Source organism: Tachysurus fulvidraco, chromosome 7 (assembly GCF_022655615.1).
Source record: "Tachysurus fulvidraco isolate hzauxx_2018 chromosome 7, HZAU_PFXX_2.0, whole genome shotgun sequence".
NCBI lineage: Eukaryota > Metazoa > Chordata > Actinopteri > Siluriformes > Bagridae > Tachysurus > Tachysurus fulvidraco.
In genome coordinates this window covers 18,559,555-18,584,634 of record NC_062524.1, presented here as the reverse complement: position 1 = coordinate 18,584,634, position 25,080 = coordinate 18,559,555, and the positions used below count along the sequence as shown (strand labels likewise).

The 25,080-nt window shown below is 41.6% G+C and overlaps 2 protein-coding genes across 20 annotated transcripts in view; one reads left to right on the top strand and one right to left on the bottom strand.

Annotated features, from left to right (window-relative positions):
- Positions 1 to 81: 81 nt before the first annotated feature.
- On the top strand, positions 82 to 13,775 carry ptpn9b (protein tyrosine phosphatase non-receptor type 9b). 4 transcript variants are annotated; one of them, XM_027174548.2, is made up of 13 exons: positions 82 to 204; positions 2,707 to 2,850; positions 5,072 to 5,161; positions 5,466 to 5,590; positions 6,214 to 6,319; positions 6,417 to 6,527; positions 6,797 to 7,527; positions 8,248 to 8,344; positions 8,976 to 9,045; positions 9,194 to 9,272; positions 9,520 to 9,670; positions 9,971 to 10,178; positions 10,310 to 13,775. In XM_027174548.2, exons 1-13 carry the CDS (start codon positions 172 to 174, stop codon positions 10,531 to 10,533), a joined length of 2,169 nt encoding a protein of 722 aa, XP_027030349.1. In that variant the 5' UTR covers positions 82 to 171; the 3' UTR covers positions 10,534 to 13,775. The 4 variants fall into 4 exon arrangements, with proteins under 4 accessions (XP_027030349.1, XP_027030350.1, XP_047672790.1 ...); XM_027174549.2 differs by having other exon boundaries at positions 121 to 201; XM_047816834.1 differs by having other exon boundaries at positions 145 to 276.
- Positions 13,776 to 16,122: 2,347 nt separating this feature from the next.
- ptprdb (protein tyrosine phosphatase receptor type Db) overlaps positions 16,123 to 25,080 on the bottom strand; it is a 64,221-nt gene continuing 55,263 nt past the window's right edge. For 15 of the 16 annotated variants that reach the window (XM_027174537.2, XM_047816823.1, XM_047816824.1 and 12 more), the window contains 9 exons: positions 23,428 to 23,547; positions 23,136 to 23,290; positions 22,444 to 22,729; positions 21,349 to 21,527; positions 20,715 to 20,841; positions 20,489 to 20,614; positions 19,974 to 20,128; positions 19,681 to 19,816; positions 16,123 to 19,569 (listed from right to left, as the gene is read on the bottom strand). In XM_027174537.2, coding sequence (XP_027030338.1) covers positions 19,501 to 19,569; positions 19,681 to 19,816; positions 19,974 to 20,128; positions 20,489 to 20,614; positions 20,715 to 20,841; positions 21,349 to 21,527; positions 22,444 to 22,729; positions 23,136 to 23,290; positions 23,428 to 23,547 — 1,353 coding nt within the window. In that variant the 3' untranslated portion in view covers positions 16,123 to 19,500. The remainder of the gene's footprint in view (positions 19,570 to 19,680; positions 19,817 to 19,973; positions 20,129 to 20,488; positions 20,615 to 20,714; positions 20,842 to 21,348; positions 21,528 to 22,443; positions 22,730 to 23,135; positions 23,291 to 23,427; positions 23,548 to 25,080) is intronic. The other variant, XR_007143621.1, reaches the window with a different exon arrangement.

Here is a 25,080-nt window from a genome sequence, read left to right as displayed (position 1 = left end):
CCAGTGTTTCATTTAGCTCGGTGTCTATGTGTAGTATTTTTTGTATTCAATTTAAAGAATAAAGAATTTCGTGCCCTTAAGGCGCGCTCCTTTGCTCGTGAATTAGCGCTTGAGGGCGGGCGCGTTCACGACACTCGTGGGCGCGCCCGTAAACGTTGTTCAGGCTTCAAGATGGCGGAAGCCCTGACAACCCAAGAAGAGGTGGTAAGACACCTTCACGTTTGTTTGTTTTTTCCATGCACGCTTCTATTTTCTCCGTCGTGTTCGGCGGCTACGGTTCGTTTTTAAGTTGTACTGTAACTGACTGCTTCCTTCTCATGATAAGTAGTTTGTAGTAATAGACGCGGCCCAGCTAATGTTTTCTAGCCCTTAACGTTAGCATTAGCGTTAGCATTAACGTTAGCATTAGCCTAGCTACCCGTGTTAGGCAGCTCGCATGCTAGAAGGCTAACTAGTCTAATTGTTGACTGACACGAATGTATAATATTTCTCAAATTAAAACGCACAACGTGCAAAGCTTCTCAACAGTGAAGCATTGAACACTTCTGGACCATCTAACACCTCCTTAGCGTGTCTGCTAAAAGGCTTGTTTATGAAGGCTGATTGACAAACGCTTCTCTTCTCACTGTGTAGGTTTACTAAATGGGATGTACAGTAATGCTAAAAGCTTCTACTATATAGTATACTATATAGTACACTACACGTTAAATAAAAAGCTTATGTAGTATTGAACCTGAGACAGAGATGGAGACAGTCTGCCTGTTAGTCATTCACATTCCTGATGGAGACTATAAATATGTTCCCTGACGTTTCATAGACAATTTGTCATTATTAAACATGTTTGTTTGCTCTGCTCAATGCCAGTGATGTGACTTATTTGATTCCCTGTAATAATGATTCCTGTCCTGATACATCACACTATTCATTAAAGACTTTCCATAACAGTCCTCGTCTTCCACTTTGGAGTTGGGAAAAATTACTCCGATGCTTTTTTACACACAATGCTTTTTTTGTACTGAAAGTGTATTAGAGATGTACAGATATGTTACTGATCAGAACTGGCGGTTAAGTATCGGGCTGGATCAGACATATGGATTGGACCAAAAGTGGACAAATCGCAAGCTCTTTAACAGGTCTAACGGCTTGCCTCGATGGCCGTCATAACAGCATACAGTCGGCTGGTTAAGCATTCATGATCTAGGTCTAGATGATATGGATGCTGTTCTAGCATCTTTAATCAAAGATTTGAAGCCGAGCAGCGTCTTTATTTTCTTTCGATCTTTACTTCCATGTTCCATTCTTCTCAATCCTCCACGTATAAACCGTTCTACAGTAAGATCTCAGCCGAAAATAGTTGCAGCATCGAGGAAAAACACATTACATTCAAACACGAAACTGTGCACCAAATGAAACCTCTTTTCCCCGAAAGACAAAAAGTGCTGCATCAGCTTCAGTAACAAGCAGTTGGAAACCCCTCCATCCAGATTGATGAGACCGACTGGAGACACACTCCATAAATGTAAATAAGCTTCTCTGGTTGGTTTGTTGGCTGGTGGTATTGTAACCCAAATGTGTGGGCTGTATAGAAATACTGTTTATTAAACCTTTTTTCACCATCTCTAGTTTCTAAGCTTCCTTATTCGGACAGATTTGTATGAAGACTGGCATGTAATTTTTCAAGCAATAATTATCCCAAAATTCTCCTAATGAGAAATTGAAAAGAAAAAACAAAGCAGTTGATGTTTTTCCTCTAAAGTTTAGAAACTCTCTGTTGCTCCTTTCTGCTGGCCTAATGACACAACAAGCATTGTTTTCATGAGTCGTTTTTCGGTTTCTGATCAATTGATGTGGGAATGTAAGAAAGAGAAAGTGCAGTGTTCCTGTTTGAGCGTGCTCATCACATGCTGTGTGTGTTCGTCTTTCTGAACAATCCGGGTTTCTGGCTCTCTTGTCATCCTTTGAATAAAAGATCCTGTGCTCCGTTCGTGTGATGGGTTCAAACTGAGCATGGTCTCGATCGAATGGTCAGACAACGTGATTTATTGATTCACGTTATATTGTTTGAGTTCTTTCTTGAACTCCTGAGATGATGCACTGTTGTGACATGTTTTGCAAAAACAGTGCAAAATAAAAAGAAAACAAAAATGATTTAATTTTATTTCACCATCACATCTTTTAAACATATTGTGTGTGGCAAGACATCAAGTCCCCAAACACGCTTAAGGTTTCCAACCTGGAAAGAGTCGATTCGCTGATTCAGTGTCCGACAAAAAGATTCACTTCATACACACAAACACATACACGTGACAAGCAAAATGAATTGTTTTAATTCTGCCATTATTTATAATTCCTCTGTTCAGAGTTGAATGAATACTGGATTGAAATGCAGTTGCGAAGAAGCAGCTAAAACGTACCGAATAGTGACGCCTTGTGTTACATTGGCCTTTTTATTACTGATCTAACGACTTGATAATATTCTTAAATGGAAATGAAACAGTCTGTAATAAGTGGCATTTAAATTGCAGAAGAGTTTTTTTGGGTGTTCTCCTGTTTTTCATGCTTCTTATGTTGTTGATCTTCTGAAACACTGCACCTACACAGCATTATCTTGCTGTATTGTTCATACTTGTGCATCATTGATATTAACACTGCTGGCATTGTTAATGTTAATACTGAGTACATAGTTGAATATTGTGTGTGTATCAGGTGGTGGAAGAGTTCCTGGCTGAGTTAAGATGTCGGGAACGGTCGCAGAACGCCACCCTCGTCAGTCAGATCACTGCCGTCAAGTTTCTCATGGCACGAAAGTTTGACGTCTCCCGTGCCATAGACCTCTTCCAGGCATACAAGGTAAAGTCACACACACACACACACACACACAGTCTACAGGTAGTCACACACACACAGTCTACAGGTAGTCACAGACACACACAGTCTACAGGTAGTCACACACACACACACACACACACACACACACACACACACACACAGTCTACAGGTAGTCACACACACACACACACAGTCTACAGGTAGTCACAGACACACACAGTCTACAGGTAGTCACACACACACACACACACACACACACACACACACACACACACACACACACACACACACACACACAGTCTACAGGTAGTCACACACACACACACACAGTCTACAGGTAGTCACACACACACACACACAGTCTAAAGGTAGTCACAGACACACACAGTCTACAGATAGTCACACACACACAGTCTACAGGTAGTCACACACACACAGTCTACAGGTAGTCACACACACACAGTCTACAGGTAGTCACACACACACAGTCTACAGGTAGTCACACACACACAGTCTACAGGTAGTCACACACACACACAGTCTACAGGTAGTCACACACACACACAGTCTACAGGTAGTCACACACACACACACACAGTCTACAGGTAGTCACACACACACACACAGTCTACAGGTAGTCACACACACACACACAGTCTACAGGTAGTCACACACACACACACAGTCTACAGGTAGTCACACACACACACACAGTCTACAGGTAGTCACACACACACAGTCTACAGGTAAAGACACGCACACACACAGTCTACAGGTAAAGACACGCACACACACAGTCTACAGGTAAAGACACGCACACACACAGTCTACAGGTAAAGACACGCACACACACAGTCTACAGGTAAAGACACGCGCACACACACAGTCTACAGGTAAAGACACGCGCACACACACAGTCTACAGGTAAAGACACGCACACACACAGTCTACAGGTAAAGACACGCACACACACAGTCTACAGGTAAAGACACGCACACACACACACACACACACATTCTACAGGTAGTCACGCACACACATTCTACAGGTAGTCACACACACACACACACACACAGTCTACAGGTAGTCACGCACACACAGTCTACAGGTAGTCACACACACACATTCTACAGGTAGTCACACACACACACACACAGTCTACAGGTAGTCACGCACACACAGTCTACAGGTAAAGACACACAGTCTACAAGTAGTAACACACACACAGACAGTCTACTGGTAAAGTCACACACACAGTCTACAGGTAGTAACACACACAAACACAGGCAGTCTACAGGTAGTAACACACACACACACAGACAGTCTACAGGTAAAGTCACACACACACAGTCAGTCTTCAGGTGAAGTCACAGGTCTCAGTTTACCGATGTTTCACACACTCCACATGAAAGCCGTTCTGTCACATGGTTAGTTTGATTTCTGTTTCAAAGAATCCAGAGCTATTCTCTGATCTGCTGTTATAGAAAATCCATCCAATCAGAATAGAGAGTTAAGCTACACTGAGGTATAATGACACTTAAAGTTAAAGGTAAACACACACACTGTGTAACGTTGCTCTTCAGGCAGTCGTTTTATGTCTGCTATCATGAACCCATTCCTCACTCTGACAGGTAAACTGCTCATTGTATAGTTTTGTATAAACAGGTGCATCATGGCGTACAATTTTCATTTGTTTACTCAAACCACTTGGTGAAATTTTACCCATCACATTCCATGTGTAGTGCTGCTATGAAAGGAGAAAAAAAAAATCAATGGCCATCATGGGGATATGCTTTTGCTTCTCACTGCATCGTGGGTAATGCGTCTAGACCAGGGGACGCTGAGACAACAGATTATGAGAATTTTATTAAGGATCCTTTCGCTGCAATTCCCGCAGCCTGGAATGCTTCCTAAAATGGCTGATATTCTGATAGTAACAATAACTAGACATGAATTCTGTGAATCGCGGCGAGCTTCGGCAGCTTGGAGTAATTTAGTCGTACAGTTTATTTTGGGCCAAACAATGAACTGCCAGCTTTTCTTAAAATTGGATATTAAAATTTTCAAGACGGAAAAACGTGTGTATAATGGTTCCAGACATTATTTACAGTTATGCTTGAGTATTAATAGTCTACAGCAGTTTCAGCAGTACAAAGAATGTACAGATAAACATTAGCTCTGCTTTGATGTGTGTGTGTGTGTGTGTGTGTGTGTGTGTGTGTGTGTGTGTTTATCTCTTCAGAATACTAGGATAAAGGAAGGGATCTACAATATTAACCCAAATGAAGAGCCTTTGAGGACTGAGTTATTGAGTGGCAAATTTACAGTCCTGGTGAGTCATTTATGTTTTTAGTGGCCACTAAAAGTTAATTAAACAGAGCTTACAAAAACCACCCAGTAATCATCTTGCTTTGCATACATGGTCAATAAATGAAGGTGTAAAACTCATAATGTGTTGTTAGTGATGTAAAGTTGTAGTTTTTGTAATGTGACAGTGTTTCTAGTGCTGTACCGCAGATGTGTGTGCGCTCCGGTCGTGCTCTGTGTTTGTGTCCATTCTTCCAGTTCATGTGCATTATGAGTAAATAGCTGCAGCTTGTTGATGTGTTTATAAGTGTGTGTGTGTGTGCGCACAGCCAGGGCGTGATGCTAAGGGTGCAGCCTTGGCGCTCTTCACTGCCCGTCTCCATCGTCCTGACGTCACCACCCATAAAGCTGTTCTTCAAGCCATCATCTATCAGCTGGACAAAGCCATAGAGAGGTAAAGTCAGAGATTGAAAATGTTTTCAGTTCATTAGAAATAAACCACGATACCTGTAAACTCTGTGAGATGTTTCAGATCCCTTTTTTCCCAGTAAACAAGCAAACCAGCTGGTTTACAGGAGCGATTTTCAAGGAAGAATAAAGTCTGAATGTATAAAACTTATATGAATACTTATATAAAACTTATATAAAATATATGTATAATGTATAAAAGACTTATACCCGTTTTTTGACGAGTGCTGTAACTGAGAAGGTGTTCAGGTCCTTCTCAGCGAGGATGGGTGGGATTGTGCTGCACTAACAAATCAGCTACTTGGCAGTATTTATCAGAAGTGAAACAGGAATTCACATTAAGTATTGAAACTGGTGGTGAATTCGATTACGCCCTGTTTCTAACACAAATCTTCTTCCTCACTGTGTTTGTGTGTTTATTCAGAATCCTAAATAAATGTGGATTTATAAAGCAGGTCATAAGGTTTTCTCTGCATTGTCTTATAATTACTGTTTTTTTCTCTCTCACAATTTGTTGGAACTAACATATATTTGTAATGGTTTAGTGCCTGTATTTTTATCTAATTATTTTTTTTAACCCTCCTCCATCTGCATTTCTCGTCTCTGTAGCATCCAGACACAAAGAGATGGTCTTATATTCATCTACGACATGACCAACTCCACCTACGCCAACTTTGACTACGAACTCTGTGTCAAAATTTTAAACCTTCTCAAAGTAAGTGTCCCACTGTATACAGAGAGCTTTCTCTTCCTCACTGAACAGAAGTGTTTTAGCATCAGTACTAACAGCAGTTATGTTTGTTTTGATCTAGGGAGCGTTTCCTGCCAGGTTAAAATGCGTGTTCATCGTGTCGTCGCCACTCTGGTTTCGAGCACCGTTTGCCGTGCTGCGTCTTTTTGTGCGAGAGAAACTCAGAGAAAGGGTAAGTATTCACACTCTACCTCAATAACTCCCCAGTTAGAGGATATAATGCTGGTTTCAGCAAATGAGCTATTGAGGACTTGACGAATCAGCAGACACCACCATGCAGCCGTAGATCTTTAGATGTGTGGTTGTTTATCTCTGGTCTTTTGTCACTTTGAAAACTAGATGTTACTTGAATCACTGTTTTAAGTAAACTTGCCAATTATTAAAGCATGATATTAATTAAATGGCCACTTGGTTGCTGATTTGTGTTTCTCTTTATCTTAGGTGTGTACAGTAAAAGCTCATGAACTGGCCAATCACATCCCAGTCATCTCGCTCCCAGAGCACCTGGGGGGCTCGTCACAGTACAGCCACATGGCCTGGATCCAGTCATGTGTTAATTCCACCCTGAACAACTCCACTGATGGCAACACAGACTGCTTGGATGGCCTGCTGCACTCCTACTGCCCGGATCATCAGACGGCCAACGCCAACCCGGGTGCCACGGTGCTTGTGAACAGCCTTGACGACGGCAACGCTAATCCTCAGAACCACCGACACACCCATTGGAATGGTCTGACACCACTCAGCTCAAATGCAAACATTGCCAACGGTCGTCAGGCTCCGCCCCCTCAGTCAGATACACCCCCAGATACACCCTTGCATCACAAAAACAACACGGATACGACGTCGGCGTCAATGGGAGGCATGAACGACTGCCGACGAGATGGCAATGGCGCTGAGCTGGAAGCTGACTTTCTTGGTGAGGAAGCGGAAGCAAGCGCTGGAGTTCCACCCCTTCCTCAGAAGTCGTCGAGGCCAACACCTCTGTCCCATAGCCCAGCCTATGAGTCAAGTTGGCCACTTGGTATGGCATCGATACATACAGCTGAGTTAGGGGGAATGACCGTGCTGGAGCTGGTGCAGCATGTCAAAACCAAGAAGAAGAAAGGCATCTACCAGGAGTACGAGGAGATCCGGAAAGAGTCGCCTGCTGGAACCTTTGATTACTCCAAGTGAGGATGAGTAAGAATAAATTGGGTTGATGACATGCGTTAGGTCAGAGATCGAGATATGTAATAAGTCAGTTATAATACATTAATGTTATAATAAGGATCATGAGGCCTGAGTGTTTTAGAATTGTAGTCATGGGTGTATTAAGATAGTGATGAATGTATTGAAGTGGTAATGATAAGTATATTAAAATGGTGAGGGTATTAAGATGGTGATGAGGGTGGTAGTGATGAGTGGAATTAGGGTGGTAGTGATTAGTGGAATTAGGGTGGTAGTGATTAGTGGATTAGGGTGGTGTTGATTAGTGGGATTAGGGTGGTAGTGATGAGTGGGATTAGGGTGGTAGTGATGAGTGGGATTAGTTTGGTAGTGATGAATGGATTAGTTTGGTAGTGATGAGTGGATTAGTTTGGTAGTGATGAATGGATTAGTTTGGTAGTGATGAGTGGATTAGGGTGGTAGTGATGAGTGGATTAGGGTGGTAGTGATGAGTGGATTAGGGTGGTAGTGATGAATGGGATTAGGGTGGTAGTGATGAGTGGGATTAGGGTGGTAGTGATGAGTGGGATTAGGGTGGTAGTGATGAGTGGGATTAGGGTGGTGTTGATTATACATGTTACTGGTTCACGTTACCAGGCAATTGTTTTTCCCCCTCAGATTTCAGACAAACTGTTGGATTCATGTGAACAGCTTGAATAATCTTGTGATGTTTGTGTCACCAGGATACCAGCTAACCAGGTCAAAAACCGTTACAGTGACGTGCTCTGCTTGGACGAATCCCGTGTCCGCCTTTGCCCACTCAATGATGACGACGACGAGGTCAGCAGCATCTTCAACATTCAGCATATTAGAATCGATTATTTCAGTTTCTCAGTAATTAACCCTAACCCTCGTTATATCTCAGTGAGATGAAAGTTAAGTCCTCCTAATAACCCTGAGACTCTATAAGCGTACGTTGCCATGTTATGCAAAACTTCATATATTCACAGCACATTTAGGTGTATGTATACAAATGTATACAAACCCACTTACTGCCTCTGCTACAGAACATCATGGCAATGCTGACCATAACACAGACAAAATCTATTGTTGGGTTTGATGATTAAATGAAATAATTGTGGCTTCGTTGTTAATCACATTTTAACCTGAATGTATTTTCTTTTTCTTTCTTTCTTTCTTTCTTTCTTTCTTTCTTTCTTTCTTTCTTTCTTTCTTTCTTTCTTTCTTTCTTTCTGTTACATAATATTAACATTATAACATATATAAAGGTGTACATTTAGGTATCATTTCTTTTGGCTAGCATAGAATTCACAGCACAGAAATAGTGTCACTTCTGTTTATATAACTATTGTAATCTTTAACTGCTCTTTCTATTTAACTGTAAAGTCTGAGATGGAAAGATACAACAGAGTCTGACTTCCCCTTTTGTTTGCCTTGCTTTTCTTTTTAGACTTCAGACTACATTAACGCAAGCTTCATGGATGGCTACAAGATGAAGAATGCATATATTGCTACTCAGGGTAAGAAACCGGGGAAATTACGCTCTGGCTAATTCCTTAATTTAACTAGATTGATAATATGGCTTTGAAAGGAGATGTCGCTTTTAAAAGGTGGTAAACGTTGTGCTTGGTGTCAGTAAGTGATGAACATTATTGTGTTTGATTTTAGGGCCTTTGCCAAAAACATATGGTGATTTTTGGCGAATGGTTTGGGAGCAAGTGGTATTAATCATCGTCATGACAACAAGGTAGACATGGCTGAAATGCCTCTCCTCCATTCACACACACAATAGACAGAATATAATATTCACTTAATTCCATCACTCCTATATCTTTGCTCAAATTCTAAGAAGAATTCACGTCTGTTTAAACTCCTCTCTCTTTCACTTGCTCTCTTTCTCTCTTTCTCTTGCTGTCTCTCTCTCTCTGTCTTGCACTCTCTCAATCTCTCTCTCTCTCTCTCTCTCTCTCTCTCTCTCTCTCTCTCACACACAGAGTTGTGGAGCGAGGCCGAGTAAAGTGCGGACAGTACTGGCCCCTGGAAGCCGGCCGCACAGAGGAATATGGTTACTTCCTGGTGAGAAATGTCCACATAGAGATGTTTCAAGATTTTAAACTCTCACATCTGGAGCTCTATAACAGTCAGGTACATACATCCTGTTCTCTAAACCTCCTGCACCAGGTAGTTGTTTACCTACCTACCTAGCTGTCTGTCTGTCTGTCTCTACTAAACGTCTTGCCTACCTAACATACCAAATGTATAAAATGCCCGTATTAAACATTAATCTAAATGTTTAGCTTATGCTATTTGCTGTGGTTCAGGAGGAATAAAACCATTTGTGGTGCACGTTTATTGCAATAACTGCACCTTTAAATCCCTGAGAGTTTTATTCATTTTATAACTTGTGTTATTGTCTTTTGTTTGTGTTTGTTCTCACACATGCAGACCGGTGAGTGTAGAGAGGTGTCTCATTATCTGTACATGAGCTGGCCAGATTTTGGGGTTCCAAAATCTGCGTCGGCCATGTTGGATTTCCGCGCCAAGGTGAAGCAAAGGCAGGACCTGGCGTTGCGAACGATATTTCCTGACTGGACGGGACCTCCCGGAGGTCCACCCATAGTCGTACACTGCAGTGCTGGAATAGGAAGGACAGGTCGGTTCATATACCGCCGTTTCTCTCCAGAGCAACATGCAGACATCCCATGTAATTGTCTTTGATTTTTATATTATGTTCTGATCAGCTATCAATCAATCTGCACCTCTCTCTCTCGCTCTCTCTCTCAGGTACCTTCTGCACTCTGGACATTTGTCTCTCACGTCTCGAGGACATTGCCACGGTGGATGTGACGCAGACAGTGCGGCGCATGCGCACTCAGCGCGCCTTCAGCATCCAGACGTGGGACCAGTATTACTTCTGCTACCGAGCCGTGATCGAGTACGCACAACAAACCGGACGCCTCGCACCCGTCGAGTGGTCCGACACAGAGCTTGAGACGGACAGCGAGTGACCGCGAAAGAGGGAGTGAATAAAGAATCAAGGTGCCAAAAGAGAAGAAGAGATCTCATGCTCTTTTTTTTCGTCCAGAAGACATGTGTCTCCAGGTGGAGCACCACTATCCTGCTCGGCTTTTTTGTCCCCTTGCTGGGAAGAAGGAAGAAACAGCGGGAAGAAGGAAGAGAAAAGGAAGCGGAGGAGAGGATCGTCTTCTCGCAGCCTGCCACTTTGCAATCCAAGTTGTAGCAGTTTATCACATGACTTGCACACAGTGAATGAGAAACTTGAACTAATCCCCAGCTTGCCTCCTTTCCCCACTTCTCTCAGTCCACATGTGAGAAATATTCTGATATCAGTGTCGTGTGCAGCTCGGGGTTTGTGTCACACTTGTATAAATAGTGTGAAAGTGTTCAAACTTGAATTTTCTTTCTCCGTCATAGCCACATCCATTTTTTACTTTCTTTTCTTTGATCAACATTCTTACGTTTATCGTTAACTAACCTTCAAACCAAAGGTAACGTGTCGAGTGCTTGGACATATCTGTAATGATCGTTGTGACTTAAACCTTGTATAGTCTTGTAAGATACATTTATATATTGTGCATAATAACCTTTGGGGGAGAGTCTTGTTTTAATATAATACTCAATGTTATTTAGAAATCTATATATAAATGAATCTATGTATAAATATACGTCGGGTAGAACAATAAGATGAAGAGATTAGAATATCACAGAAGAGGGAAAAAAAGATCACGCTACTTCCAGTCCTGCATCCTGTTTTCACCCTTTTCTTTTCTCCAACTCGATGACTATCAATCGTTCGGCCTTAAATCCAGGGCTCGTGATCACCGAGTGACCAGGAACAGGAGATTAGCTTCTCTTTATAAACAGGTTCTCTCTGGTTAAGACGAATCCCGAAGGGCAGTGTGAGCGCATTACTAAGGAAACAAACAGTGAAATGTGAAAGTGTTGTGAATAAAAAAAATAGGTGTAATATGTGGACATCAGCCCATTTAAAAAAGGAAAAAAAAAAGGATTGAGATTAGAGTCATTAGATTGAACATCAACCCCTTTTACTGTTCCAGACAAGGAGGCGGGGCTTGTTTTTGGGGCAAAACGCAGGAATGAATGAAGAAAATAGCCAGATCAGTTGACCGTCAATATAGAATTCTTACAGGTCTAGAATCACCTTTAATAATGACAGACATGTTTCTTGGAAAACATCATCGTGATCTTATCTACTTGTTCTTAGATGACCTGCGAAATAGTGGCCTTTATACTTCGCATCACTGCCTGTCGTTTATAGGGGAAAAAAATTCTAAGTAATTCGACTATTATTCCTGCTCGTTTCCTCCTCCCTCGACTGCAGCCTCGTCTCAGCCTGAAGTCCTGGATTTCAATCTCAGTGGAAGTTGACTGACACTTTTACCGCCCTGCCCTGTGTCATGGTGCTGTGTGTCTGAGGTGCAGGCGGGTTGGGACGGAGCCGGCGGTGGTGCAGCGTGAAGTCCCGGGTTAAGTGAGCTCGGGGGTTTATTTGTGCCTTCAAGCTTTCAGTAGCGCAACTGCATCTTGCGTCCGTACGAGGATTACGTATATCTCATAATCTCAGGGGTATATTTGCTGTTGTCCTGATGTTTTTTTTTTGTTTTGTTTTTTTATATGACTGTACAACTTCAGCAGTATTTGATGTTTCGATTGTCGGTACGACACAAAAGACGCGACAAAAGGTTTTATTTTGATCAGCTACAGCTTCGACTGACCGACTTTTTGATTTCATGCCACTTCTGGACCCGTGTTACTTGATGCTGAGCTTTTGGGAGTTTGTGCTAAAAGAAGAATGTTTATCAACAACAAAGTTGTCTTTAAACCAAAATGCCTGTTGCTGACAGTTTTTGCCTGAGTTTTCTTCCAAAAATCAGAGGGCAAGATTTAAGGATTGTACACAAAATCTGCTAGATTGCCGCTGTATGTAGTTTAATAGTATTCATTATGCTGGCTTCTTTACTTGGAGAGGCCGTGTTCCAATAACGCTTCTTTAACGCCCTCTTGTCGACTTCGCCGTTCACCTTTTAACTTTAGTGTCACCTTCGTTACAAAGATTTTAAAAAGCCTGTGAAGAGCCGAACATCTCCCTGATCACCACACACCTCTAACCTTCTGTAAAATATAGGAATTAAAACACACAGTACTGTACATTCTGGTGTTGGACATAATAACAGCATGTCCAGATCCGTTTCTTTTTTATACCACAGCGACTAGGCAACAATTATTACAAAATATTTTCTTCGTATGTTTTATCAGAATTGTGTCCGTTCCGGTCATCACTTATACTATAGCAGCTAGACACAGTCTTTCCTTCACAAGACACTCTTTATTTTTTGTCCATGACTGTAATAAAGCGCTGACACTGGAGACTCCTTCCGGAAAAACGTTTCACCTTTCAAAAAAAAAAAAAAGGTCTTGGGATATTAAACTCTGTGTCCCTGTGAATCGGCGCTTACTGTAGAAGCAAGCGCATTCGTGTAAACCTCTGATTGGTCAGTGCTATAGATTGGTGAATGAATGAATGACCCAATCAGAAGAACTGTGGTGTAAATGTTTGACTTGTTCGTTATGAAAAGTCGACCGGGTCGCGTTAAAGCTGTGTTGGAACACGAGTTTCGATGAAGCCATGGCAGACGTGCCAAAGTCGCCGTTTCGAAATTAATTCAAGAGCAACGGGCAGAAAAAAATATAATAAAATAATACAAACAGATGAATGATGAGTAGAATTTGGAGCTAAACTGAAAGTGGTTTTCTCATCAGTGAGTTACTCAGCAGATCCTCACAATGCCTTCTCTCTCACAGTTAAAGCGATGAATGTGTGAGGAAAATATTTTTCTGATTTCAGATGTACGCCTACTGTTTTTACCAGACGTCAACTGCTATTACGTCACAAACACGCACGTATAATATCACAAAGTCCCTATAAAGCGGTGTCTTTTAGTTTATACGATGTTTCTGAAACGAAACTTGCATGGACGGATGGCGTCGAGTAAAATGAGCGGCTCCGGAGCAGAATGGCGAGCATGGAAAGGACAAGCTGTTGACTTTCTGTAATAATTATAGAGGAAAAATGGGAATGCAGCTGTATTTCATATATCTGTTGTTTTTGTATCTCATCTGTGCCTGATGTTTTTGTGATCCAGTAATGGTCTTTTTACCTGCTGCCTGCATTAGTGTCATAGTAAACATGACTATTATTCTGAAACCACTGCTGTGTGTGTGTGTGTGTTTTGGGTCAGATAATTATTCCAAATGGAAAAGAACACTGATGTTTGTAACTGATTTGTATCAAATCAGAACATTTTAATAATTTTTACTTAAGCAAAAAGTTTTTAAAGGTGTTTAAAGGGAAAAAAGAATCAAATATGATCCAGTGCTGAGAAATACTGCAGAACTTACTGACTGATCATATCACCTTGATCCTGTGCTGAAATGTTTCGCTCCTGACAGCTTGAGGCTCACTGAATGTAACTCGTACGTTACGCCCTTCACCCTCACCAGATCTCGACACCTATGGGAGAGTTTGGAGTAATTCTGTTAAGACTCCACCACAATCACCGCCACGTGAGGTTTACATCAATTAATTTACTTACAATAGAATTAAAATGAGTGGCTGGGGGGCAAATAAAGAAGCCGGTGGAAGCTACAAATGCCCTGATGATGTAATGCTTCCAATATATTGTTAAAACGTGTTAGTTTAATATGGAACACGTTCTTATAGACCATATATAAAGTGTAGAATGTACGCTGGTGATGTCATCTTGAACTGTAGGGTCCGTAATTTTGTTTTTACTAGACATTGAAGACATCCGAGCTAAACTACTATTACTGACCTATAAAGCCACAGCACCAGAGTGATTGTTATTTTGTTTTTATAATCCGTCACGCCTACTTTGTCTCAGTGTTTAAGTCCAGGATAAAAACGCATTTGTTTAGTCTAGCTTTTTATGAATAGCTTTTCTTAGGTAAAGGAGCAGATCTGGAGGGTTCATGGGTATAGTGTTTGGTGAACTGGGGTGTCTGGATGCTGTTGGGTTACCACCCTGGCAAGTTGCTCCTGGCTCTCACTTTTAGTTGTGCTGTCTTGCTGGGGTTCGTCTAAACTTTGCACATACTGTACATTGTCTTTAATTCTCTCTCTCTCTCTCTCTCTCGTCACTGTTGGGACAGATCTGCATGGACCGGCTGTCGTCTGTGACCCATGGGATTACTGAGGACAGAATCATTTGTAGACCATCACACCATCTTTGAACTCCCACTGCGTCGGTCGTGTTTGTGCTCGGATCTTCATCGGAACATTTGAAGACTTCGACAGGAAGAAATTAGTGTTGAGTCTGTAATGAACTCATGATTCAGGGCAGGATTCTGACCCGAGTTCATTACAGACTCAGGAGCTCTTGGTTGCACAATTCCACTCAAATATAATCTGTTGTAGAAAGGACATCATTTACATTTACTTTATTTACTACTGTCCAGTGTCACACAAATGGGGATGAGGTTCCTCTTTTTATCTCAGGGAGCTTTTCCTCACCACCATCACCTCAGGATTGATCTTTAGGGATAAATGTTAGAGATAAATAATAACAATTTTAATCTTTACCTATTTTTATTGTTTCTATGCTTCAGTAAAGCTGCTTTGAGACAATGTTAGTTGTTAAACGTGCTATACAAATAAACCGAATGTGGGTTTTGGGATCAAAAGATGAATACAACATGATGGATCAGAATTCCAGAGATCAGAAACCACCTTGAAGACGAGAGAGATATCAACAACCATTAACGACATCAAAACCACCAGACATCGAAGATTTCAAGCCAAGGAACACGACAGTATCAGATGACAAAAAACAAGTCAGTGACACCATCAAAATCCTCAGGGCAGGAGTGAAGGTATCAATCCACCGTTTGAAGAAGGCTTTGAGGGCAGATATATAGCAGCTATACCACAAGATACAGGGATGAGCCACAAACCCTCCAGAACCAAGCTGAAAGGCCAAAGTGTGGAGACAGACAAGATGGTGGTGGTCGTGTCACGGCCTGGGCTTTCATGGCTGCTTCTGGAACAGACTCGCTCATCTTTATTGATCATGCGACACGTGATGGAAGCAGCAGAATAAATTCTACAATAAGTTTACAGAAACACATCGTGTCTATCGGGAGGAGCTTCATGAATGAAACAAGACAGTGACCAAGAACATACTGCCACAACAAAGGACTTCTTCGGGGGGAGAAATCAAGGCCAAGTCAATCAGCAGACCTAAACCCAACTGAGTAGCATTTTATCTCCTGAAGGGGAGACACAACCTCCAAAAACCTGAGAGAAGCTGGAAAACATCACAGAAGGAGAAGGCAACACTATGGGTGTTATTTCCTTTAAGACTGTACTGAGATCTGTACTAAATACTTTTCTTCACCTGGTCTGCTACAAAATGTGCCACGTTTTTAGTTGTTCAGAGAAGCCTGTACCATTCTGAAGATTCTCCCTGTCCATGATGAAGATGACCGAATGAACTTCTCCCCTGATCTTATGGAAAAAAGAGAAAACAAAACACTTACATGTTTGTTGCCAGTTTATTTGTAACAAAATGAAACAGAAAACAAAAATAATAATAATAATTATCCACAAATACCCCCGTGTTCTCACGACTTTTTTTTTCTCCTCACAACAAAAGTAGGAAAATAAAAAAAAGCATAAGATTATTTCTCTAAAATATTTACATTTACTACAAAATAAGAGGTAAATAACAGAAGACGGGGCTTCACTTGTGCTCACATCGACCGGATGGATCGAATCGCAGAAATCTCTCACGTCGACGTCTTACAAAGTGGAAAGAAACATGGCAATAAAATGGATATTTGGTCAGATCACATGATGAAACAAACAGTGGTGATTTATCCAGGGGCTGAACTCTCAGAGATAAACATGGAAACAAAATGTGTAGCATTAACCTCAAACTGATGTACAGAATTTAATTCTTTTTTTTATTCATAATGGCAAAATGTGTTTAAAATGCAGAGACACACGACTAACGACAGTTTAAGTCCTAAATGTTTTGGTGGAGCCAAAAAACTGTTTAAATCAGCTGGAGCTTTGGGCTCGTGGTGTGGTTTCTTGCGTCCTCGAGAAGACTTGTCCTGTTCCGCTCCTTCGGCTACTTAACGTGGAGAGAAACTACGATCGCGCCGTCTTGTCTTCTGGAAAACATTGAACACTAAAACACTACAAAAGTGTATATTCTCCTTAAGCTTGAACACCAAAAGATATTCGCTGTATATCGTAACATGCACACACTGTGGTCACCATGGCGATAACAGGGGGAACGCTCCGTACTCGAGAACGACGGTTAGTGCATAGAGCGAGAGTGTGTATTGTTCCCTCATGGGGTCATCCACACACACACACACACACACACACACACACACACACACACACACACACACACACACACAAAGACCATTAACACATCTCAACACCTGGTTACATTCCTGGGATGACGTAGTGCTTTCATGGCAAAAAAATATAAATAAATAAATAAAAAGTCGAATATTCAGTAAACTGAGCACTGGGTGTAAAACAACCAGCACATGTTTGTGGCTCGAGTGTTCAACTTGTGTTTTTTTTTCTTTCCCTTTTTCTTTACGTTTATTGTGCGAATTATCGTACAGTATAACATATCGTATGATATAAAATACTTTCATATATCCAGGAAAAAAAATCCTTAAAACTAGATAAAGATGTCAAACACTGCATGCTCTCCAAGAGGCAAGATAAGTAGGATAATTACAATTTAAAAAAAAAAGTAAAACAAAAAAAAAGAAGAGAGATTTAGTGTCATATTTAGTAAACTGATATAAGTTCCATTTGATGACTAATAATATAAAAAATTCATGATTTAGGTCAAATATATTATATCCATCCAAAAATGTGCATGCATACACTTTTTTTATGTAGTAACAATTCCTAAAGGCCTTGGCAGCATCAATTTCTCATCGATATGGCTTCGTAAAAATCATGACGGTGTTTCGTGAGAGAGACTATTATATATATTTATATATACTTGTATAATCCAAAGTGATATTAAAATTTTGGTGTGGCACATGTTTAATCCTAGTTTATCAAAAGTGTCTACAACCTAAAACACAGGTACGTTCACAGAAGTGGAACAAAAGCAAACTATCGAAAATCATGATAAGGCACTACTACTGTCGAAACGATCATCTGTGTCACTGTAACATCACCGTGGAGAGTTTTTCTTTTGTTTTTTTTTAAGGTGAACTTTAAGACTTGGTGTCGCTGCTCATCTCAGGTTTTTCTTTTTGCCTTTTTTTTTTTCTTTTCTTTTCTTTTCAATGTGTGTTCACTGACGCTTCGTAGTCGAACAACGTCCAAAGCGTAACTGTGTCGCTATCTGTGTGGTCGGCCTGGGAAATCCCTTTACATGGCTAAGATCTTTAGCTCTGGAATCTAAAGTGAAATGTCTGATTATTAATATTACTGAAGTTGATAGCACAGGGCTGTAGGTATCTTGAATGCAATCGCTCAGACGGTGTTGATTCATTTTCAGCAGCAGCAGCAGCTCAGCCAGGTTTTATTTTTTTTTAAAGTAGTACTTGATCTCTTCCTACAGCAAGCACATCACACAGTTGTGTGTACGCGTTTGAACGGTGAGGAGACCTGGAGTTGATTCAGAAGCACTTTAGTGTTAGTGCTTTGTAACAGTCAGAGGCAAAGCGGTTCCTTTACATGAGAAGATGCGGGTTTTACTGGGTATATTAATTTCAGGAGAGAGTGAGTTAGAGAGAGAGAGAGAGAGAGAGAGAGAGAGAGAGAGAGAGAGAGAGAGAGAGAGAGAGAGAGAGGTGAGAGAATGAAAGAGAAAAGAGGTGTGTGAGAGAGAGAGAGGTGAAAGAAATATGAGAGAGAGAGAGAGAGAGAGAGAGAGAGAGAGAGAGAGAGAGAGAGAGAATGTCATTAGTGAAGGAATGCTGCTAAAGCATAAACTATTGTTCTTTAAAAATTAACACCTAATATATTTGGTCTGTTAATTACATCGAACGTGTTCTAGAAAAACAAAAAACAAATTAAATGTCATTAACGGTTATAAAGTATGATGGGTTCGTTTAAAAAAATAAATAAAATATGAAATAAATCTGATCATTAGCATTTGCAAAACTGTGGTATAAGAGGAATAAAACACTTACAGCCGTTTTGTTATGACACAACTTGATTGACGTGCACGTTACGTTCACATCGTGTGAGGAAAACACTTTTATCTAGAAGGGTTTAAGGATTTCCGGCTGACTGAGTTCACTGCTGTGTTTTGCAGGGAGACGCCATGTCAAGTTCAGAAGACAAAAACTGAACGCTTTCCAGAATCCAGCAATCGCAGGCCATCACAAACATATTTTCCCAGACCATCACAAACATATATGAATACTGTCGGTATACCATTTTTTTTGTTTGTTTTTTTAAATACTTAACAGGCCATAAAATTACAGTGGATTATTGTGTGTGCTTTCAAGTTAAATCCAAAGTGCAGACATATTCAGTATTGCACAGCCTTTTGAGAAAAGTCATGATTGCTAGTGGTCCACTCTACCTGTGTGTGTGTGTGTGTGTGTGTGTGTTGGTAACTAATCAGTGTTACAGTTTAATCTAAAACACAATCCAAATGAAACGTTGGACCGCTCGTCTCCCAGGTGCTGGATTTAATATTCTGTTGGTGGTGATTATTTTAAGATGATCTTAAGATAGCCCTGAACTGAACAGAACTAAACGTGACCTCTGAATCAATTCAGCGCTAGCTTACGTTTCCGGAGCCAAGAACGGGCGGCTCAACAGCACACTCGGTACAGACAGTGTAAAGACAGCTGCGCTGGGAGACACAGAAATCAGAGGAAATGTCCTGCTGGTCCAGAGAAACTGAGACGCTTTATGTTGCATAGTGATCGAAACTGCCCAAGTACTCCAGTGCTGCATGGTAGCAAAACTGGTATTGTTCCTGTGGAGCAGAAACACACACACACACACAGGCATAAATGCACGCTCGATATACAGTATACTGTGCATATTTGCTGACTTCTGCTCTCTCGGTCATGTGTGTATGACACACCTCTGTCTGCACCATGGCTGGTCTCTGAGTTCGCAGCATTTTGACAGTTTGGAAGATGTCGACCACTCCTTCATAACGCATCCTCTCCAACACGATGCTCAAAGTGATAAAGACACCTGTCCTCCCAACACCAGCACTGCAACACACACACACACACACACACACACACACACACACGGTCAGCGGTTTATAAGTCAAATGATTGCTTGATGTGAATGAACAAAAAATAATCGAGGAGTCAAGTATTGATAATCGTTGTACCCTAATTAAAGAAGATTAGAGCGGACCCTTACCTGCAATGTACTGTGATTGGTCCGTCTTGACCGAACTGCTCTTTTGTCTTGTGTACTTGGCCAATGAAATCTATGAAGCCTTCACCAGACTTTGGCACGCCCTGTTCTGGCCAATCGGTGAACTGGAACTGGCGAATAGTGCGGGACTGGCCGTCCTGAGAGCACAAACACATTAGGACGTGTGAGTGTGTGTGTGTGTGTGTGAGTGAGAGAGCGTGCAAACAGCCAGACCATTTCAGATTGTTCCAGGAAAAACAGGTCAGGTACATAGTGAGCTGGCAGAGTGACTCATTGTATATGTGTGTGTGTGGGAAAACAGTATTCTGTTGCCTCTGGGGCATTTTGCTGGTTTCCATAATAAAAAACACAGTTTTCATGAATGATTAATTTGGTTAAATTGTGGCTAAAGCTATTTGTCAAAACAGAAGTGTTTAGTTATTGATGTTCAATTCTATTCGATCTTAGTTGTGTGTGTGTGTTTGTGTGTGTGTGTACATGTGTGTGTGTGAGCACACCCTGGCATCGGTCACTTTAAATTCTCGTAGGATGTACTGCGGCATGTTGTACTCAGCCATGGGGTCCACCACAAAGTACTGATAGCGTGCTGATCTCTCTGATGGCCAGTACTGGTGGCACTTCTCCTGAACACACACAACACACACACAATTACAATTCTTCAACAATATGAAATCATTAAACTCTGAGTGTGTGCGTGTGTGTGTGTGTGTGTGTGTAACTAACCCTTCCCATCTCTCTAAGTTTAGTGAGCATCACTACAATAGTTGAGTTGTGTTCCCACAACATTCTCCAGTAATCTTCGGCTGTCTCAGCCAGAGGACCCTGAGTGGCGATATACGCCCTCTGTTGCCTGCAAGGAAAAGGAAAATGAGTGGAGATTTTACACTTAAACAGATCACAAATCACTAACGTGCCAAAGAAGAAAATCACAATTAAAGAGTCCACCTATACAACTCCACATCGATCATCTAAAAGCAATTGTTCTCCGCGGTTCTCTGGAAATATAGCGTCAGGTTTCGTTGATCTAATTGCGGGGTTTCTGCAGTGCTGAGGGCGCTGTATCGTATTATTAGAATTTGTATTATTAGAATGTATCCTACTTTGTTTATCCCTGTTATTTTTACTGTTATATGAAAAGCTCTGCTCCTGAAGTCTACTTGTCGTGCTTGCTCAAGCCTCCAAGAAGTCACGTAAGTGTGAGTTAATACGTTATCGGCGTGGCCTTTAAGACGGAGATGGGAAAAGAGCAGAGTGAATACAAATTTAGTAATGTGCAAAGGTCTAATCCTGGAAAAAAACTTTATCTTAAGAAGTCATGTTGTCTTGCTCACGATGCTTGTGATAAACGAGTTCGTACCTATAACCGTCTATAAAGCTGGCGTTGACGTAGTCCGAGCCCTCCACACCTCGGATCAGCTGCAGGCCCACACGTGTGCTCTCGTACGGCATGATGTTCACCAGCCTGTTTTTAAACTTGTTACAGGGCAGGTTGGCACTCACAAAGCGGGAGTTGTGTGCCCTGGCATTGGCTAACCTCTGAATAACAACACAGGACAGAAGAAGGAAGATGTAAAGTGCATCAAATACATTTGGATCGTCGGAAATCCTGCTTAATATTGATCATGTTTGTCTGATAACATTTCAGAACTCAGGCACTCGTGCTAAAGGGGAAAATATTTGAGAAATCAGCACGTTAAAAAAAGATGAAACACTGGGGTGTGTGTGTGTGTGTGTGTGTGTGTGTGAAGAAAATAATCAATGGAGTTACATGTGGTCTATTTTCCTAACAGCACAATAAACAATGTTGTTTATTCCTCTTACACGGCAGCATTTTGCCAACAATTACAATGGTCGCTTCTATAAAACAAAAGCCGTTCCTTCATGTTGTCCTACACGAGGTTGCAGAGAACCTGCACACACACTCGCACAACAGACAACTTAGAGATGCCACTCAGCCAGCAATGCGTGTCTTTGGTCTGGAGGAAACTCCCAGAGCAGGTGGGAGACACACAAGGCAGAGGCAGAAAATGAGCCCCTTTACCCCAGAGGAGTGAGACAAACGTACTAATTACTACAAAAGAAATCTTTCACATGTCGGAAAAAATAAAACTGCAGCTTCTAACTGTTAGAACTAGCTGTCAAAAAAAAAAAAAAGGCTAAATACTTACAGAAAACGTCACCGTGGCAACTAGTGCACACGTTTTTCCGATTCCTTATGTTGAGACTCAGTCTATAGAAACAGTAGTTTTAAAATAAAACTTGTAGACAGAAACACCTTCGATGGTTAATCAACACCAAGACCAGACAGATCATTTACACATGATCATATTAACGACACCAGCTTAGCGCCGCACCTTCAGATCTCCAGTGTGAAGAACTGAACTATAAAAAGACATGAAAGAGCAGTGTGTAGAACTCGTTAGCGCTTCAGGAGCCCAGCTGACGCACTCACTTTAAACTCGTGCTCCATGGCGCTGATGTTGTCGGGCGGCTCGGCCTGTTTCAGTCTCTGGATGTAAGCGTAGAGGTTGCGTGCAGGCACCTCGGTGTTGCCGCAGGTGACGGCCTCCAGCAGTGCGTCGTATATGAACACGTACTGCTCTACCGTCTGCACCATGTAGTTCCTCTGAGAGCGCATCAGCGTCACGTGACCGTACACGTCGACGGTCTTCTCCTGCTTCACGCGCTCCAGCATGGCGTCGATCACGATGAAGCAGCCGGTACGTCCCACACCCGCGCTGTGACAGACAGACAGAGAGTAAGACAGAACACACAAACATGACATTCTCCATTACCGTAAATGACCCATTTTACGAGTCCTAAAAACTAAAAGTAAGAAAATTTTCGCTCGTTTCTACTCTATCGTTCTGAAGTCAGTAGGTTTTTTTTGTGACATGTGAAATAAGGTCTGTGGTTAACTCGAGCTTGAGATATTTTCGAATCGTTCGTATTGCGTTGTTTTTTTATATTGTTTATATTTCTAAATCAATTCTGTTTGTTTTCACAACTATATGACCCAGTTAATGTGATTTATTTCCAACATTACTGAAGACAAATTCTAGAAGAATCTTTTGTAACTTTTTCTTTTGCTCTATTGCTGCTTTAACGGTTCCTAGTGGAAAGTGCTGGTGTGAGAGTCAGGACCTGCAGTGCACTACGATTGGCCCGGCGTCTGGAGGATTACAGGCTTTGACTCTTCGCAGGAAAGCCAAAAAGGGAGTGGGGTGTTCAGGTACACCGTGATCTGGCCATGCTGTGAACTGGAACTGACGGACCTCCCGCTTCTCGCTGCTGCCACGCTGCTCAGTGCACACAACACACACAGAGCAAACAAAAAAGAGAGAGAAAGAGCAAAATTCACAGACTCTGTCAGGAATAGCTAGCAAGAGTGTGTGTGTTTGTGTTTGTGTGTGTGTGTGTGCACATGTGTGTTCACCTTAAAGAGTGCAAAGGTCCTGACGCAGTAAGCTGCAAGCTCTACGGTGTCTAACACAGAGACCTGCATGAGTCCGTAAGTCTCTGTGCCTCGACTGGGCCAATACTGATCACACTTATTCTGCAGACAGAACAAAAGTCTTCCTTTAACCTCTCTCTCTCTCTCTCTCTCTCTCACACACACACACACACACACACGAGTATCACATCAGCAGTCACATCACACACCTCCTAAAGCTTGAGCCAGCTACCAAGAACTGTTTTTAAAAAAAAAATCAAGCAATTTGTGTAGTTCTTGGAAGGACAGCTTGTGGATTTGTCCTAGTTGTTTTGGTTTAAATGAACTATTTCTGACAAAGTTTATACCCCTAACATGCAGTGGTGAACACTAGATCAACACCATTAGAGCATCAATCCCAGCTTTTTGGAGAAACGGATCGAAAGAAAAGACTCAAAGGAGAGTGAAGAGGTGAAAAAGTAAACGTGGAAGAGGAATGAATAAAGCGAGGTAAAAGGTAAAATCGGTGACAGACTGAAAGAGGGCACAAGTGAGTAAGTGACGAAGAGCAAAAATCTTGCCTTGGAGTAGAAATATGAAGGCATCTGGAGAACAGACAGACAGACAGACAGACAGACAGACACATCAAGCTACTGAGTCACGTCACGAGTGACAGGATGACTGGATCACATGGGAAATGGTAGTAATGCGGTTCTTACTTTACTTCAGGGTTATTTTAAAGGCCATTTTACTAAAAAGATAAAGGTACAAATCACATCTTCTCCTTCCGCTCAATCACCTCAATCAAATGCTAACTTTGAATAGCAAAGTGAGTCACTGTGAATAGCAGTGTGTCAATCCAGAGCACGTTAACTTCTATTCATGTTTTTGCAGGTTTCACATTGAACGGTGAACTTTCATTACACCTAAGCTACGTTAACCTCTTAAACAAATCAATTTCTAACACAAGGGCAGAAAACTACATTGTCTAATATGTCTACAAAATATAGGACTATTAAAGTGGTTTCTAGTTTTTCTGTAACTCCAATATGCAGGAGGATTTTGTCCTGACTGTCATTATTATTTAAGTAAATGAAATGTGGAGGAATGTTTCCTAAAAGTGTATTAGGAAGAACAAAGCTGGCTGTTTCTCAGATCCATGGCCATGTATGAGGAGTTTATTCAAGCATTTTACAACAAAACTGGAATTCAATCAAAGTTAGCTCTGTGTGTGTTTGTGTGTGCGTGCGCATGTATGTGTGCATGTGTGTTTATTTCATTAATGTAAGTGTGTGCCTGTGTGTATGTGTGTGTGCATGTGTGTCTGTGTTTATTTCATCAGTGTGAGTGTGTACGCGTGTGTGTCTGTATGTGCGTGCATGTTTGTCTGTGTTTGTGCATGTGTGTGCACACGTGTGAGTATGTGCACGTGTGTATGTGTGAGTGTGTATGCATGTGTGTGTGTGCGCATGTGTGCATATGTGTGCGTGTGTGCATGTATGTGCGTGTGTGCATGTGTGCGTGTTCAGGGTCAAACAACTTTCTCGAGATGCAAGTGTGAGATTGTGCTTGCGCGTGCATGTGTGTATGTGTGTGTTGTGTGTGCATGCATGTGTGTGTACGTGCATGTGCGCATGGGTGTGCGCGCATGTGTGT